The following is a 16,221-nucleotide window of genomic DNA, read 5'->3' as shown; positions in this document are numbered from 1 at the left end:
AAAAATTCAACGCTCAATAAGCTTTCAAATTCAGTTCTTCAGGGTGTTTGTTTGACTGGTACTGTTCTCTGCTTCTGTGGAATGTGCTTTACAGTTAATAGCAACAATTACATTCAGTTTCAAAATTAACAATACAAAGTTTTTTTTGTTTTTTTTTATTTCTATGCTATAATAATAACAGCCTAGGGGGCGCTATATGATATTGTGGGAAACATTGCAATATTCACAAAATATTGCGATATTTGCTAAGATCGAATATCGGCTCAAGGCTAGCAACAGCATATACATTTTGACCAACTTGCAAACATATTTGCTTTTATTTGAAAGTTAATATGGAATAAAAATATTCTTGATGTAAAATAATACGAAATGGTCGGCGATCACTTGATTATGCAATTAAGCAGCCCTACTTGGAACTTTCTTTTTTCTTTTTTTTTTTTTACAACAATATAGAAATTACGTTTATTAGTATTATTTTTAGTAGCTGTAGTAGATGGTACTGGTAGTAGTAGTAACAGTGGCAGAGGTAGTGGTACAAAATAGAGGTCTTCACGGGTCCAAAATGACGGACCCGAACCCTAATGGACCCGGGAAATTCGTTCCGAGATCTGATTGGACCCGATAATTTTTAAAAATATATATATACTCGGGCATATTTTTGCCCGAGATATTACAGACCCGACCTGGTGCATGTCCGAGAGGAGAGAGACTCGGGTCTTGGGTCTATTTTATGGACCCGACAAACCCGGTAATTAAAATTGCTACTAAAAATGCCCTTCTACTGCTAAAAACGTTTATCATGTCGGATACAACATATGGTAGCCTAATAAAAGGAGATCAAAATAACAGAAAGACTTGCCAAGTTGTGCCATTCTACAGTTTGTCCAGTAGATGACAGTGAGACTCCATAATGGAATCTAGCAGCTACGTAGCCTACAATAAGTGACAAGGAAATCAAATTGTATGTTAAATGGATGATTAAAACAATAGTTACAGTACATTGTTTCTATTGGTCAGTTTTGCGTTCCTGCGGTGATAAATTGGTCGTAATATCACGTATGGCTCTTCAAATGATGATTGATGAAATGATTTCACCTTATTTTCGCTCTTGTAATCTGATCCTAATGGTCAGCCTAATCATCACGCAAGTTACACAGCGCTTCCATGCGTTTCTCTCGTGATCAGCGCTGATCACGGGTCTTCTCGGATCCACTCGGGTATTACACATAATGATAAACAGACCCGGGACCCGCGGTAATAGAATGGGACCCGACCCGGACCCGATTGACCATAATAAAACATGGACCCGAACCCGTACGGGTCCCGGGTCGGGTCTCGGATCCTAGGTCCGGGTAGACCCGTGAAGACCTCTAGTACAAAAGCGATATACAATTTAAGTTTATTATTATTGTTAGTAGAAGGAGCAGAGGTAGTAGTAGTAGTAGCAGCAGTCGTACGAATTCTCGCTTTTACTGTACTTACTACATGCACCTCATCAGCGCTCCCTCCCCTCCAGGGTCCTGGTGTTGGACAAGGGAGAGATTGCAGAGTTTGACTCCCCCTCCAACCTCACTGCTAAAAGAGGAATCTTCTACAAGATGGCCAAAGACTCTGGGCTGGTCTGAAGCAGCACCTCCCTCCACTGCTCCTCGCTGTTGTAGGTCCCTGTCATGGAGGCCCTGTGTTGAAGACAGAGAGAGAGAAAAAACACAGGGGAACTCCTAAGATTTGGAGTGTTTGACAGTGCTTAATGAAACAAGTGTGTTGATAAGGAAAAACTGTTTTGGTCTGACCTGCTCCACCCCACACTTCAGTCCTCCGTTTCTCCCTACTGCACCGGAAGACATTCAACTTCATAGAATCTACTGTTACTTTTCCTGAGCGAATCACAGCCGACATCACGTCCTGTTTCTCCAGATGTTTATGCACTCCACTTCCTGTCTAGGTCTGTTTGGAGCTGTCCCTTTCACCTTGTTTTGCTGCCATGGAAGAGACGAGTTCTCTCCAAAAGACAGAAATTAGAGGGGGACAGATGGTAGAAGGGACCGATGGTGAATTTAACATTTGTTTTGGCAGTGTTGGTGTCCACCTCCTTGATCAAGGAAGGGAAATTTTATTTTTACAATGAGAGACACTGGTATTCCCAGCAGCGGCTGACAAGTCTGTCCCATAAAAGACAGGCCTTTTCACTATTTCCAGGTTGCGGGCCCTCACTTTTTGTATGTGGGAACCTGACAAGGTACGTAGATGAGATGTCCGTAGTGCTGGGTGTGTTACTAAACCAAGCCATTACCCTCAACCACTTCCACCATACCCACCACCCCACCTCCCCTGGTGAGCTGTGTTCTAGCCTTATTCACTTCAATCCAATGTAAAAGTGCGTAGCAGTTATCAACCTACGGCCGAGCAAGGTGCGACTATCATTGCCTCGCTGTAAACTGTAAGGCACACTTCTGATTGGATTGGAATGGTTAGATGGGATCAAATTCTGCACTTATCATTGGGTACATTTACATGCACACAATATTCTGATTACTGCAAATGATCACGTTAAGGTGATTGTTTGATTAAAGCGTTTACAAACTAATGCAATTTCCCCCAATAACCCGGGTTTATATGGACTTACTGACACAATGAGATCCAGCCTGCCGCCATCCCAGTATTAGACAAAAAATGTCAGATTTCAGGGTTTTTTGATATTCTTTGTGGTTTGTATTGAGGCTCTTACAGAACAAATTGATGCAGTGGTATTACTGTTAGCTGAAAGCAGAACAATGTAATGTACTGATGTAGGACCTTTGACACACAAACAAAAATACTGAATCATATCAGAATAAAGTGTTAAAGAAATAAAATGGAAAGATAGAACAGAAATCTAGGTGTGTTAACCAGGTTATGCTTCCGCTGATTATGACCTTACACTTACTTATTGTTTAAAGAGAATCAGATCATGGCATTTACATGACAGTTTCTATAGTCTGAGTATTGCCTTAATCAGGTTAATTAAGATCAGATTATTGGTGCGCATGTAAATGTACCCAATGACATGACAAGCAAAGACAGAAAGACTCAGTCTGAACTTTATTTGGAGCCACACATTGTCTTGACCTCGCAGCTAGCTAACACAACTGGCTAATATGGGGCAACGCAGCTTTAAACTTGCTTTATTTGATTGAATGTATTAGCTCAATAGTTGCCACTTTTATAATATTGTAATATTTTCTGGCTCAACTGTTGGTTTATTGTTGTTTTAAGCAAAAGGTGAGTGCAGCAAAACGTACGCCAGCCAGCCTAATTTCATGACCGCCTGCTACAAACGCACACGCTTGGAAATATCCAAGGCAGTCTATTGGATATTCCATCCGCTTGACTGTTAGTTTACAGGAATGAACAAGTCTGGCTCATACCCAGAGGCAGGCAGCGTTTATTTGTTTTGTTACTTCTTCAAAAGCACTTTATTGATCTGTTCATATTATTGATTTGGGTAGAGAATTCTCACACCTAGGAACTACTTTGGAGCTATGGTATTTTGACTATGCAAAGCAATATTCATACTCTGTTCATAGTTTCTGCTTGATGAGTACCTCTTCATAAGCTTGATTTTTTATTACTTTGCAATTACATGCTGTAAATAGTTTTGAGTCTTATACATATTTACACGATTGAGAGTGATTTACATCTACAAAATGGTTTGGATTAAAACATAGCTCCAGGGGAAACTATACGGTCAGTTCTGCTCACTCAAACACCAGCATGTTGCTTCACATGCCTGTGCTGTGTGTACTCTTCACGAAGGAGCCCAGTAGTGGCCGCAGGAGAATAAAATATATATTTTAAGGCCATGATTAACTAAACTGAGGGCACAAGATGGTATTGCGTGCGCAGAAAATAAATATTTTACCTTTTGTGTTGATAAATTTGAGTGCAGAAGATGCATATTGTTCCCTTATTTTGTTAATTCCTGCCCTCATTTTCATTATTTCATAACAAATTCTTCATTCGCAATTCTGTGCAAACAACTTAAAGCGTGCCAACAAGTTAATAAAATGTGTACACGTTTTTTAAAGTGTGCTTGATTTAACTCTGGGCAAGGTTCAAACTGATTTCACTCTGTTGCCATTATTAGTTGAATTTACGTGATTGCATTGATGTATTTAGTTTAAACTTGAATAAAGATATATTTAGTTGAATGAGGGTTTTGAGAAGGTATAAAGGATAGATTTGTTGATTACATTTTATTTCAGGTAAACATTCAAATGAGTTATCAAGGCATTACCCACTGACAATGCTTGCCATGCAAGTTATTTTTAGTAAGAAACAATTTACAAGGATATTGAGAGCTAATGGGCTCTACAATCGTCAATATGCAGACTGGAGGGATTGTTATACAGTATCGGACAACAAGCTCTCCAAGTTAATACTTTGTTACCACGAAATACATTTTTTCCCTACAGTACGGCCACTGCTGGACTCCGTAGTTCACTGCCTGATGAGATTGTTTGGTCAGTGTGAGAGTACTAGAAAGACCTCCATCAGTAAGTTCCCTTGTTGGCTCCAAATGTTAATATATTAACACACATGTAGGTGTTCTGGGGTATTTGGGGCCAAATGAAGGCTATTATGTTTTTTATTTTTGAAAAAGCTGACTGTACCTACTGCGAGTGCTTTCACTCCAGTCTGCATCATCACATCTTACCTGTAATTGTTTTTTTTGTTTTTTGTATAAATCAGTGAGACAGGCTTTGGAGTGTATCACAGTACATGTGATTGCAAACCACTTGGACATTAAATCATAGAGATTAGAGATTAAAGCATACACCTGTGCTGTTGCATATTTGTCATTTGTAATGTGCATGTTCATTTGTATACATGGTTTAGTTTTTATGTGTGATACTTTTTTGTAAAAAAAAAAAAGAATAAATCCAGTTTGTGTACAAAAATAATGTAATGTTTTATGAAGACTACTAGGTCTAAGAACTTTGCTTGTGAGGTTTCCTTTAGCATTTTGCTGAACTTAAAATCAATCGATCTTGAGAAAGATCAATGCTTGATCTTTCTTCCATCGTATGCCTTGATCTAAAATGTAAACCCCCATACTCCATGACATTTCTTCTCATCTACCGCCTCCCCAAACCAAACTCATCTTTTCTTCCTGCAATACACGACTTTCTCACCTCCCTGCTCTTTGTCAACATTGTCGTTCTTGGGGATTTGATCATGTTGACAACCCCTCCTGTCATTCTGCGGCGGGGTTCCTGAGTCTGATTGAGTGTCTTGGCCTGAAGCAGCATGTTGATGTCCCTACTCACACCAGGGGGCGCACACTCGACCTGATCATAGCTGACTCTGCCCCCGTCAGTAACCTACAGGTCTATGATCTGGGTGTGTCCGACCACAAGGTTCTCTCAATGGTCTTGACATTCTTGTAGTCCCCTACTAAGCCTAAGCGTCTTCCGGAACTGGAAAAGCATTGACCCAGCCATCATGACCATGGACCTCAAGCACATCACCTGTCCAGCCTTTGCATCAGAGGATAAATTAGTGAAGCTGTACAATACATCTCTGAGCAGTGTCTTTGATCTCCATGTCCCTGACACGTGAGGTCAATTTTCCAAACTCTGCCCCCTGCTTCACACATGATCTGCAGAAAATAAAAACAGCTGGGCGTGTCCTGGAACGGTGCCTCAGACTTTCTGGGCTTACTATCTATAAACTTGCCTTCCATGAACATCAAAGGGATTGCTCAAAGTCCCTTAAAGATGCACGGTCACAGTTCTACTCCCACCTAATCAATAACAATCTTGGCAACTCAAAGCATCTTTTTTCCACCATAAACACCATCATCACCATAAATTGAGGCTATTGATATTTTTTTTCAGAGCCAAGGTCAAGAATATCTTCTCTCTGATGTCCAGCTCCTCTCTGCCTCTTATCATGCCTGGGAGTCTCTCCTCCGTTTCACTAATGTCAAGCAGAGTCACATTGAGGAAATCATCAGGAAGATGAAACCCTGCTCTTATGTCCTGGACCCCATTCCCACGGCATTGCTCAAATTCTACATTCCCATTCTCAGCCCCTTGATCACCCAAACTGTCAATCTCTCCCTCCAAGCCGGTAGTGTTCCATCTGCCCTCAAGGTTGCTGTGATCTACCCCCTCCTCAAGAAGCCCATCCAGCACCCGGAAGTTGTAACCAGCTACAGGCCTATCTCCAACCCCCTGTCCAAGGCATTGGAGAAGGTGGTTGCTTCTCAGCTTCAGGACCATTCTCCTGAGTCTCCTTGACCTGAGCGCCACGTTTGAAACTGTGGATCACATTGTCCTTATAGAGCGCCTCCACACCACCATTGGGCTCTCAAACTCTGCACTTAACTGGTTTCAGTCCTACCTAGGACTGAGTATGTCCTGAGCCTTGAGGAGCACAAGGTGGTACAGCCCATAAAAAAGAAGAAAAACAAGTACATCCCAATCCGCAGCTACAGGTGTCAAAACAAATCCAAATGTTGAAGCACAACAGATAGTCTGCATGCTTTATAATGTTCCCAAGGTTGTAACGGTCTTGTATGGGAAAAAGTATGGATTACTAACATCCATTTACATGGGTGAACCTGATTCCCTAGAATGCATGTCAGGTCAAACATGACTAGGTAAGATTGTGAATGTTTGCGTTTTTTATAAAGGCAAATTATGCTATTCATTTTGTTGAAATACTTATTTTGTGTTATGATTGGGGCTGTGATTTTAATTTGGGCCAGCCAAAATGCAGTTATGACAGACTGAGAGGCATATGTTCATCAATGAGGCGAGCCAATAAACATTAGATTTAGTAATCATTTGGTAGCCCTAGGTTGTCACAAGTTTCTGTATTTACAGTATGATCTTATTCTACTGCATATAATTTTTATTTCTGCTAAAAGGTAATATGGTAATAGTTGTATGATGCCTGCTGATTACTCATACAACAATGCTAATCCTTTATGGTAGGCTAATATGCTAATGCTAATTGTAGCTGCTCAAGTGGTCAAAATATTGCTCCATCCTAAGTAGGCCAAGGTGTTATGGCTAGAGCCTATTTTTTATTTTATTTTTTGATTGATTTACATCACATTTCTTTAAAAGGCCAGAGTCATAAAATCTCTTTACTTTTCTTTTTTATCCTTTCTCCTATCTATACCTGTCCAGTAGCCTTGTGGTTAGAATGTGTGTCTACCAATAACAAGGTCAGTGATTCAAAACCCAGTAAAGTATAGTTTGTCCACCGAATTTCATACATAAGCTAAATGCATTGAGTTTGTCCACCAGTAACCTGTTTGGAGTTAAATAGATTGTCATGGGAAATTAACTCTTCAATCTGTATTCAGATTGTACGCTGTTAGACTTTGGCTACTTGATACATTTTTATTTAAAGATGTTAAATTCATCTTTTAATGTGCTGAACCAAATGTCACAAATGGCAACTAAATTTTATCTGCTGCTTGTTACTTATGTTTGCTCTTTGCACTTGAACTCCTACAATCATGGTTTGCGGCTATATTATCAATTTGAATCTGCCAAAGTCATTAGTTTTAAATGAAGTTACCATCTAATTGTCTTTCTATTTGTGTGCTTACATTTTGTTTTTGTTTTTCCTGTTGAATCCTATTACGTTTTCTGCTGCAATGAGCTAATTTCCCTAAAGGGATCAATACATTGTCATCTCATCTTCTGGACAAATGGTTATCCTAGAATGGTGTGATAAACAGATTGCAATTTGTTCAAAAACAATAAATTGTAAATCTGTGGAAAACAATGCAAGACACTGGGGAACATTCTCTTTATGTCAGAGTCATAGCATAATGTTTTAATGAATACCTTCACTTTACCTTTTATAATGTTTTCTTTTGGTCTTTTGGTCATAGAATAATGTTACAGGACCTTCACAGAACATTCGCTGTGGTTACATGAGCCAAATTTTTTCATTCTGATTGAAGATTCCCCGCAAGTGTTTGCATGACCGCAAAATAAAATGATTGCATAAGGTGTGTGAGTAGTATTCTGTTCCGAACGCGTCCCAGTTTTGTTTTGCACCCACAATGATTCCAATGTTCTAGTAAAGGTCACTGATGTCACAGTCATGGTCCCTTCTTGCCACACACACGAAACATACAATTACCGGAAACACTGCATGTATATCACATGTATAGTAGGCTGTTGTCTTCTTTTATAGCAAGTGGGGACCATGATAATGAGAGAAGAGAAAGAGAACAGAACAGTAGGGAAGTGTGTGTGTGTGTGTGGGGGGGGGAGTGAGCTAAGGATAGAGATTTCAATTTCATCCACTTAAGATGTGTCATTAGATAAAGGTGCAGAGCTCATATTAGTCTTCCATTGGATGCTTTGCGTTTGATTTTACAGTGCTATATATGCTTTATGAAATTGTATACATCCTGTCGCTGTTTTTGACATGTTATGTAAGTCAGTCACATTTCTAAAAACAGGATAACACCTTTCAATGACCTTGGTTTTCCAGTTTTGTTTTCAACAAACTTTCAACAAACAAACCATCCTACGTTCATGCAAAACCTCTGCTTTTTCACACTATCTGTTTAAGTTGACACCAAAGGATAAATCTTGTGTAGGTCGGCTCACCACAGTGTCATAGCTGGCACTAGCGTTTGCTTTCTCTACTGACCTTCTGGTGGGTTCACCTGACACTTACACTCGTCATCACATCCTGAGCTCATATATCAACATTGTCGGAGTAAAAGCCTCAATTATCACCGTTTATTACACTATTTTCTCTCCCAAAAGACTGTAAACAAACAACATACCTTGGATTTCTTTCTCTCACACTGTACACAAACAGTAAATTGTCTAACAACACTGTGTGTCCTCTGCACAGCTGTGTGTTACTGTCAAGGTGCTGCTGATTGCAGGACGACACAGTATCAATGAAACTCTATGGACTGTCTTCCTGTAATATTAATATACTACAGTATCTTTACTGTCTCTCAGGGTGTTTTATACTCTGCTTTCATACCACCCACCTACCAGAGAGTTGGGCTATGTTCACATGAAGCATGTTCAGAATGGTTTATTTACACTCTGGAGCATTTGCTCCTTCAGTTCGGTTTGTTTGGCCAGGTGAGAACAATGCTATTCGAACTCAGGTGGCACCAAATAACCGCAGAGACGCCTGAAAATGCAAGTCTCAGTCCTCTAACAAGACAACTGCAATGTGATTCGTTAGGAATGAGAACATAATTGTACCAACTGTGAGAAACGACCCCAAAATGCAAGGGTTTATGGGTATAAGGAGATGGATGTTGACATCTGATAGCCAGCAGTTCCTCATATTCAGCTATTTCTTCATGTGTGCTTCTTCTCCCACCCCAGCAAAGAGGATAACTGCTGTGTCCCCTTGAAGAGACGGACCAGAGGCAGTCTCTCGTCTGTCTCTGCCCAGGTGTCGTCCAGCTGCTAAGCTATTCCCGTCCGCTCTCTGCCTCCTCTCTGCCTGAGAAAGAAACATTAGCAGTTGGCTAGCTGTCGCCGGTCTCCACTCCAACCTGCCCAGCTGAGAGCGGACCTAGCAAACATTAGCAATTGGATAACTGTCTCCCCAAAGCCCTCTCACCGCTGGTCAGGCTTGTTTCTCAGTCAAACTCCCCAGACATGAACACCCTCAACAGCTGACTGGGAAGTGCCGGATGTCGGACCTTTTCACTAGCACATGAACGCACCACACATTTGTGGATCGGAGGACCACACCTCTGTCAAATTTGTCCACAAATAAATGTGACCGAATTCACATATGTGTCTGGTGATTTGAAAAATTGGAATTATATATGTGGAATTGTTTCACAGCGAGGGTGTCATGAACTTGTTATTGAGAAGAGAGACCGAGACATTTTAGTTGAGTAAAAAGGAAAACACCCTGTTGCACTCTAACGTTATCGGTAGCCTATAGCAAGCCAGCATAGCTAAAAACTATTTCAGAACACATTGTGTAAATAATGTAAACAGGGGCTTGATCATATTGACCAGGCCTACTAAGGATTGACATGGGAATTTGATATCAAATTGAAGTACAGCATGTAGCCAGCGGTTTCAGTGTTCAGGCTTGTAACAAGGCAACTGATGCAATAAATAAGTACAATAGGGAATTGCAGGAAATTAAGTCTTTTTTGCACGTTCAGATGGAGATAAATGATGCAAATCTCTTGTAAAATAGCAAGGTTGAAAGAAATATGGGACATAAAGGCATGGGAGAAGGGACAACTGATGCAAGCAGGGAGGTCAGCAGCAGATCCACTGAGGTTACCCAGAGTTTATTCTGGAGGAGTTAGCAAGGGTGTTGTTTAACTCCAACCACAAGCCTTATGTAGGTGTGGAGAGGAGTTTGTACCTGCACAATGTGTCGAAGTAATAATTATTTTTTACGACAAAGATTTTGTGGCCAGTGTATCCAGCGGTGATTTAGAGAACTGTTCATCATTTAGCTGAACAGCAGCACTGACTAGCTTAAAGAAAAAGTCCACCCTTAAACACTTTAGCACTGTTAAAGCTCTATGTGATAACTCGGCACGTCAGTGGCTACTCTGGTCTGAATTCGCAACTGCACTCTGTCGCTGCCGTCACACTTTTAATGATGTCAGACAACAAACAAGCGTGTGCTTATTGATCAGTAAACACTCATGACACTGTAGGCTGCTTGGGATAAAACTGTTTGTACACATAAACACTCACAATGCTGTAAGATGCTGGGGATAAAGCCATGTGTCTGCCGTTGTAGAATACTGCTCACAAAAGCTAATGGGTTAATATATAGCTATGATGCTAACGCGGCCGCAATAGTTAGCATTAGCATTAGCGTCTACTATAGTGTTATGTAAAACGCATCACTTCTGTGCGACACTATTTCCAGCCAGTGTACTATCCAGTACACCGCCACTCAGAATCGGCTGTTCCAGTGAATGTTTTACCACAAAAAAGTCATCACATAGAGCATTAAATAAAACAGCTATTGCCGATGTACCTTGCATTCCTGGCCTATTTTGATGTTTGGTGGTTTATTTTTCTTATTCCTATGGATAACTGACCAAAACAAGACGACATGATGTCATGTCAAGATATTTCCAGCGCAGCTACAATGGAGTTTAGTAGGAGAAAGATTTTCAGCAATCTAAACCATCAACAGTAAACATCAGTGCTGAATTCAAATGTGCAGACTACAGACTCACAAACTACAGTTTTACGTGTTCTAACGTTAAGTGCTCAGCGTGACTACGTGAGCTTGCATTTCATTTAAATTACTTCATAAATGTTACCCTGTCTTAAGAAATTTAAGAAAGAAATTAATACACACTGCTCTTTTTGTGAATCACATCCTGAAACGGTCTTTCATCTCTTCTGGTTCGGTAATTACACCCGTAATCTGTGGCAAGATGTATGTGACTTTATTGTCAACAATATATGCCCTGATTTTGCTCTTTATTTCAGAAATGTGATATTTGATGGAATGTGTATTGTATCAGCTTGCCAAGCTTGCCATTAACAGGTGAACTTGCAATGGATTTGGACATTGGTGCTTTAATTCGTAGCCTATATATTGGGTATTCATTTATGTGGAGGACTAGGCTTTGTATTTCTGTATCGGCTTGCACTCTAAAAGCCTACGTCTTTGTCGTATGTATTGCCATTAACTGGTGAACTCGCATGTATCTGGACATTGGTGCTCTATATTGTGTGTATTGGGTATTCATTGGCCTTGTTTTTATGTGCAGAACTAGGCTTCGTATTGCTGTACTGGATGTACTATAAAAGCCTATATCTTGTCGTATGTATTGGAATTGCATTGTATTGGTATCGCAATGGATTTTTAGTGTTTCTTTTGTAGCGGCTCTGGCTGGTTCCTGAGTAATATTTATGTCTTCCTGGAATGTATTGTTTTTCCTATGTGTTTTATGGACTGTGTGATCTGTTTTATATATATCTATCAGTAATTAATTTAATTTGAATTTTAACAAAATTCCATATCCACAAATGTAAACTTACCAATAGAAAGCCTGAATTTTTTGTGTTCTTGAAGGAAATGAGTCTTGATAATGATTTAGTTTCTCTCTCTCATAACAAAAAGACCACTAGAACTTTTAAAATTTGTCATTTATATAAGGTCTTTGTGTAATTTGAGTAAATCTGTGTATCCCCCCTTATTAATATTATTTTTTTATTGTATGTCTGTCATTATCTTTACCTTTTTGTATTACATTGCTGTATTTTATGAAGATTCTTTCAAAAAAAATAAAAAAAGTCACCATAACTGCGCTGGGATATCTTATTATGCATTTAATACTCACTTGTCATTTGTCCAAAAAATCTGTTATGGCGCTATATGGCTTAAGCTCAACAATAGGTTATTGTTGTGGTGGCAGCCATTTATATGACATTGTCCTCAGTGACCTTGTCCTCAGTCCTGACGATCACTGGCTATTGTCTTCAGCAAATGCTGCATTTACTTTTATGATATAGGTGTAAAGAGAGTCGATCCTTCCAGAGGTCCTGAGGTGAGAGATGACTTCCAAATTCTACTCCCTCTGGTTTGGTCTGAACGTGTTGTGTGTGTGTGTGTGTTTGTGTCTGCTGGTCTGCAGTACTGTAAGTCTACTGTAAATTGTGTATGCTCGTACTACCTGTATGTAACTCATGTAATATGAACATTTTAACCAGGTTTCTCAATATCAGAGTATGAGCTTACTGAGTTATTCTAACCCAGTTATGATGTTTACATGTATCAACCCCAAATCACCTGAGTACTTGAGTAACCAAGTTAAAATGTATTTCTCTATACATGGTGAAGCCTTCAGACAGCTCTTCTGGTCTGATTTATCAGTTTGCTCCATTAAGAAGTCTGTCGGGAGTGCCATGACTTAAGCTCAAGACCTATAGTACCCAGGTGATAAAAGAGAGAGAGGGAAAATCACATGTGACCAGCAGTTCTCAGAATTATGATGTGCACACTAGCAAGGTTGGGAGTAATGGAATACATGTAACTGGATTACAGTACACACACACACACACACACACACACACACACACACACACACACACAGAGCCAGGCATTGTTATTTATCATGACAGTGTTAAAGAGCAGGGGTATAATTTACATGCTGACTAAACTACCCCCCCCCCCCACTCCGAGGACATGGAGTACAGTAATGTTGACATCCAATCATACCCACTGCACAGCAAATAACTCACAAGCTAATAACAAATTAAAATAGAATCCCTTTATTGGCCTCAAGCCAGGATCTTAAAGGACAACTCCACCGTGATTTGAGTTTCCCTGAGTTTTGTTTCTCATGTTTTATATTTTCCATCCATTTTAATGTTAATTCTGACTGTTTTTACATGCATGCAAACCAACTCCCGAGACGTCTCATTCGGTCAGTAAAGGTAATCCATCACTGTGAATGAGAAGCCAACAAATTGCATCGGAACGCTAATATCAGGCTATAAACTTTTACATTTTAAAAGAAGCTAAACCCAAAGGCTCTGTCTCATTCAGAAGGTGGCTTCCTTCTTGATACCTAACTAGGAACCTTCCTAATAAAGGTTTGACTGTAGGTAGCAGAGAAATAAATTGTTTGACACAGCCTCCCTAGACAACATCATGTGACTGCAGTTACACTGCGCAAACAGCCAGTAATTCTTCTTCGCTGATGTTGTGGGATGTCCTACTCTGCCTGAAGAACCACTGTATGCTTCCTTCAAAATCGGCCAAAACAAGGAACCTTAAAGGTCCCATATTCTACACTTTCCAGTGTTTTATTTTATGTCTTGAGGTCCATTAAAAGCTGTGTGTGTGGTGTCATGTACCAAAAACACTCTCAATAAATTTTTACACGTTTATTTTCCAGCATCTCTCTGAGCCTTACTATGTACAGGCTGTTTCTGTCGCTGTGTCTTTAAGGCTCATTAATATTAATGACCCTCTGTTCCGACTGGCTAACCGTTGCAAGAGTGAAACGTGAGACACCGCGGCCCGGCAGCTACAGGTAGGGAAAACAACAACCGCTCAACCGCTTTGAAAAAAACACTTTGTTAGTCTATTATTTCTTACAAAAATGATAATGAGCGAACCTTTGTGACGCCACAAAGTTACAGAAGTCCAAACATTTAGAGGCTCGCTTTTCTAATATGGATTGTGTGGATTTAGTTGGCGACCATGCGTTTTGATACTTTCACCATGTTTAGATAGCACATCCAACTCCTTTATAATAAAAGAGGCAAGGGGAATCCCGTTTTACACCATATGGGACCTTTAAAAGGATGCTTCCAGTGTGTACGACATGAATGAGACAGAACCACAACTTAAACATTTCAACTTCCTACCTAGAGATGCTACCAAAATAGGAAGTTTCCTTGGGTTTGAGATAGAGCTTACATGATTGATTTCCACTTTTTCCTCTTCAAAATAAAACTTTGAACCAATAGCCAATGTTCTCAACCCAGTCACAACTCAGTCAAGCCAATATACAAACCACAGAAGGAAAGGAAAAATAAATATCTCATAATGTGATAAAAGCACTGGAAAACAATCTACAGTGATGTAAAACAGTAAGGGTTGAAAGTTATATTTTGGTGAGGAAAACACTGAAATCAGAGAAACTGTCTCGTTTCAGCTCTTGCCATGTTCCCGAATGCACGCATTAATATGCGTTCTAGGTATAGCAAAACTGATTTAAAAATATCTTGGCACATGCATGTAAACATTGTCACAATTAACATTAAAGGGATGGACAATTTAAAACAATGAACAAAAACTCAAATCACACTTGAATGAACCCCTTGAACCCTTTAAATTACAGGCCATTACTTACGTAGTAATGACTGGAAATAACCAAGTAATATCCAAGTAAAGTAGATGTAATAACTAGTTATAGGATTAGAATGACTGGTAATTACTGAGTAATGTACAAGTTAAAAATGGTATATTTGTGTACAGTTGGTATGGAGTTTGTATATGTGAATATTGTACATAGTCAGTATTGGTATGTCTTTTCTAAAATGTATAATGTATTACTGTATGTATTCTGCATTATAAGCAATGAAAACCTAATAAAAAAAACATTGTTTCTGCACAGGTGTCATCACTTTCTGTAATGAATAGAAGATAAATCAATGGAGACAGTGTGTTTCTTCCTAGTCATTACTAGTCATTCTAATGCTATAACTAGTTATTACATCTATTTTACTTGGATATTACTTAGTTATTTCCGGTCATTACTGTGTAATTAATGGTAATGGTAATGGTAACACCAGAGGCCTCCTCAGGATCTGAAAGAAAGAAAAAACAGAGAGACTAGAGGAAGAGGTAGACAGAGGAAGACACAAAGATGGACTGGTGGTCCTGCCTTGCCAATAAAACTAGCTGAGTTGAGGTGAGTTGAGTTGACAGGGTGAGTGGCATTTTCTCTGTCAAGCCTGTAGGGAGGGAAAAGAAACAAGAAAGTTGGAGGAGAGAGAGAGAAGGTAGACAGAGAGAGACAGGGGGGTGGGGGGGGTGGGGGTTAGAGAAGAGTGAAAATCTTTCCATCCACCTACAAGAGGAGAGAGCTGCATTCAAAAACTGAACCGACACTTAAAGTCGGACTCAGCTGGCGTGTGCATGGGACTAACAGCGTCACTTGGTCAGAGTGTGTGTGTGTGTGTGTGTGTGTGTGTGTGTGTGCAGACGTGTGTGTGTACTCACCAAATAGTCTGACTCAACGACTGGACCTATAAAAACTTCTAGTCTACCTTCACAAACAGAAGTAAACCTGTGAAAGCGAAGAGGGACTTGAAAAACGGACGCTTCTAATTTCACATTATAAGATTAACAAAAACATGAGATTAGCAAATTTTAAACACCCGGTGAATATTAAATTAGCTCTCTTCAAACTTGTATGTATGCATTCTGTGCATTCCTTTACACAGAGATAGACAGGCCGGGAAAGAGAGAGAGATTGACAGAGAGACAGAGGGAGGGAGAGAGGAGGAGGGAGGATAAAACGTAGATCCAAACAAACCAGGATTTCAGACTGAGAGGAAGTCTGAGGAGGAGAGGTGTTTGCTGGAAAACCCAGGATTTACCCACAAGCAAGACAGGATATTTTCCTAAACGAGAAGAAGAAGAAGAAGAAGAAGAAGAAGAAGAAGAAGAAGAAGAAGAAGAAGAAGAGAGGGAAGAAGAGGAGGAGGA

General features: G+C 39.8%; 1 protein-coding gene across 4 annotated transcripts in view; it reads left to right on the top strand.

Moving 5' to 3' along the window:
- The window catches only part of abcc1 (ATP binding cassette subfamily C member 1 (ABCC1 blood group)), a 38,220-nt gene extending 33,300 nt beyond the window's left edge, over nt 1-4,920 (top strand). For 2 of the 4 annotated variants that reach the window (XM_078284928.1, XM_078284927.1), the window contains exon 27: nt 1,500-4,920. In XM_078284928.1, coding sequence (XP_078141054.1) covers nt 1,500-1,725 — 226 coding nt within the window. In that variant the 3' untranslated portion in view covers nt 1,726-4,920. The remainder of the gene's footprint in view (nt 1-1,499) is intronic. The other 2 variants (XM_078284929.1, XM_071904432.2) reach the window with 1 other exon arrangement.
- The last annotated feature ends 11,301 nt before the right edge of the window (nt 4,921-16,221 follow it).

Source organism: Centroberyx gerrardi, chromosome 7, assembly GCF_048128805.1.
Source record: "Centroberyx gerrardi isolate f3 chromosome 7, fCenGer3.hap1.cur.20231027, whole genome shotgun sequence".
Lineage (NCBI taxonomy): Eukaryota > Metazoa > Chordata > Actinopteri > Beryciformes > Berycidae > Centroberyx > Centroberyx gerrardi.
The sequence above is the reverse complement of the archived record's forward strand: the minus strand, read 5'-3'. Positions and strand labels throughout refer to the sequence as shown.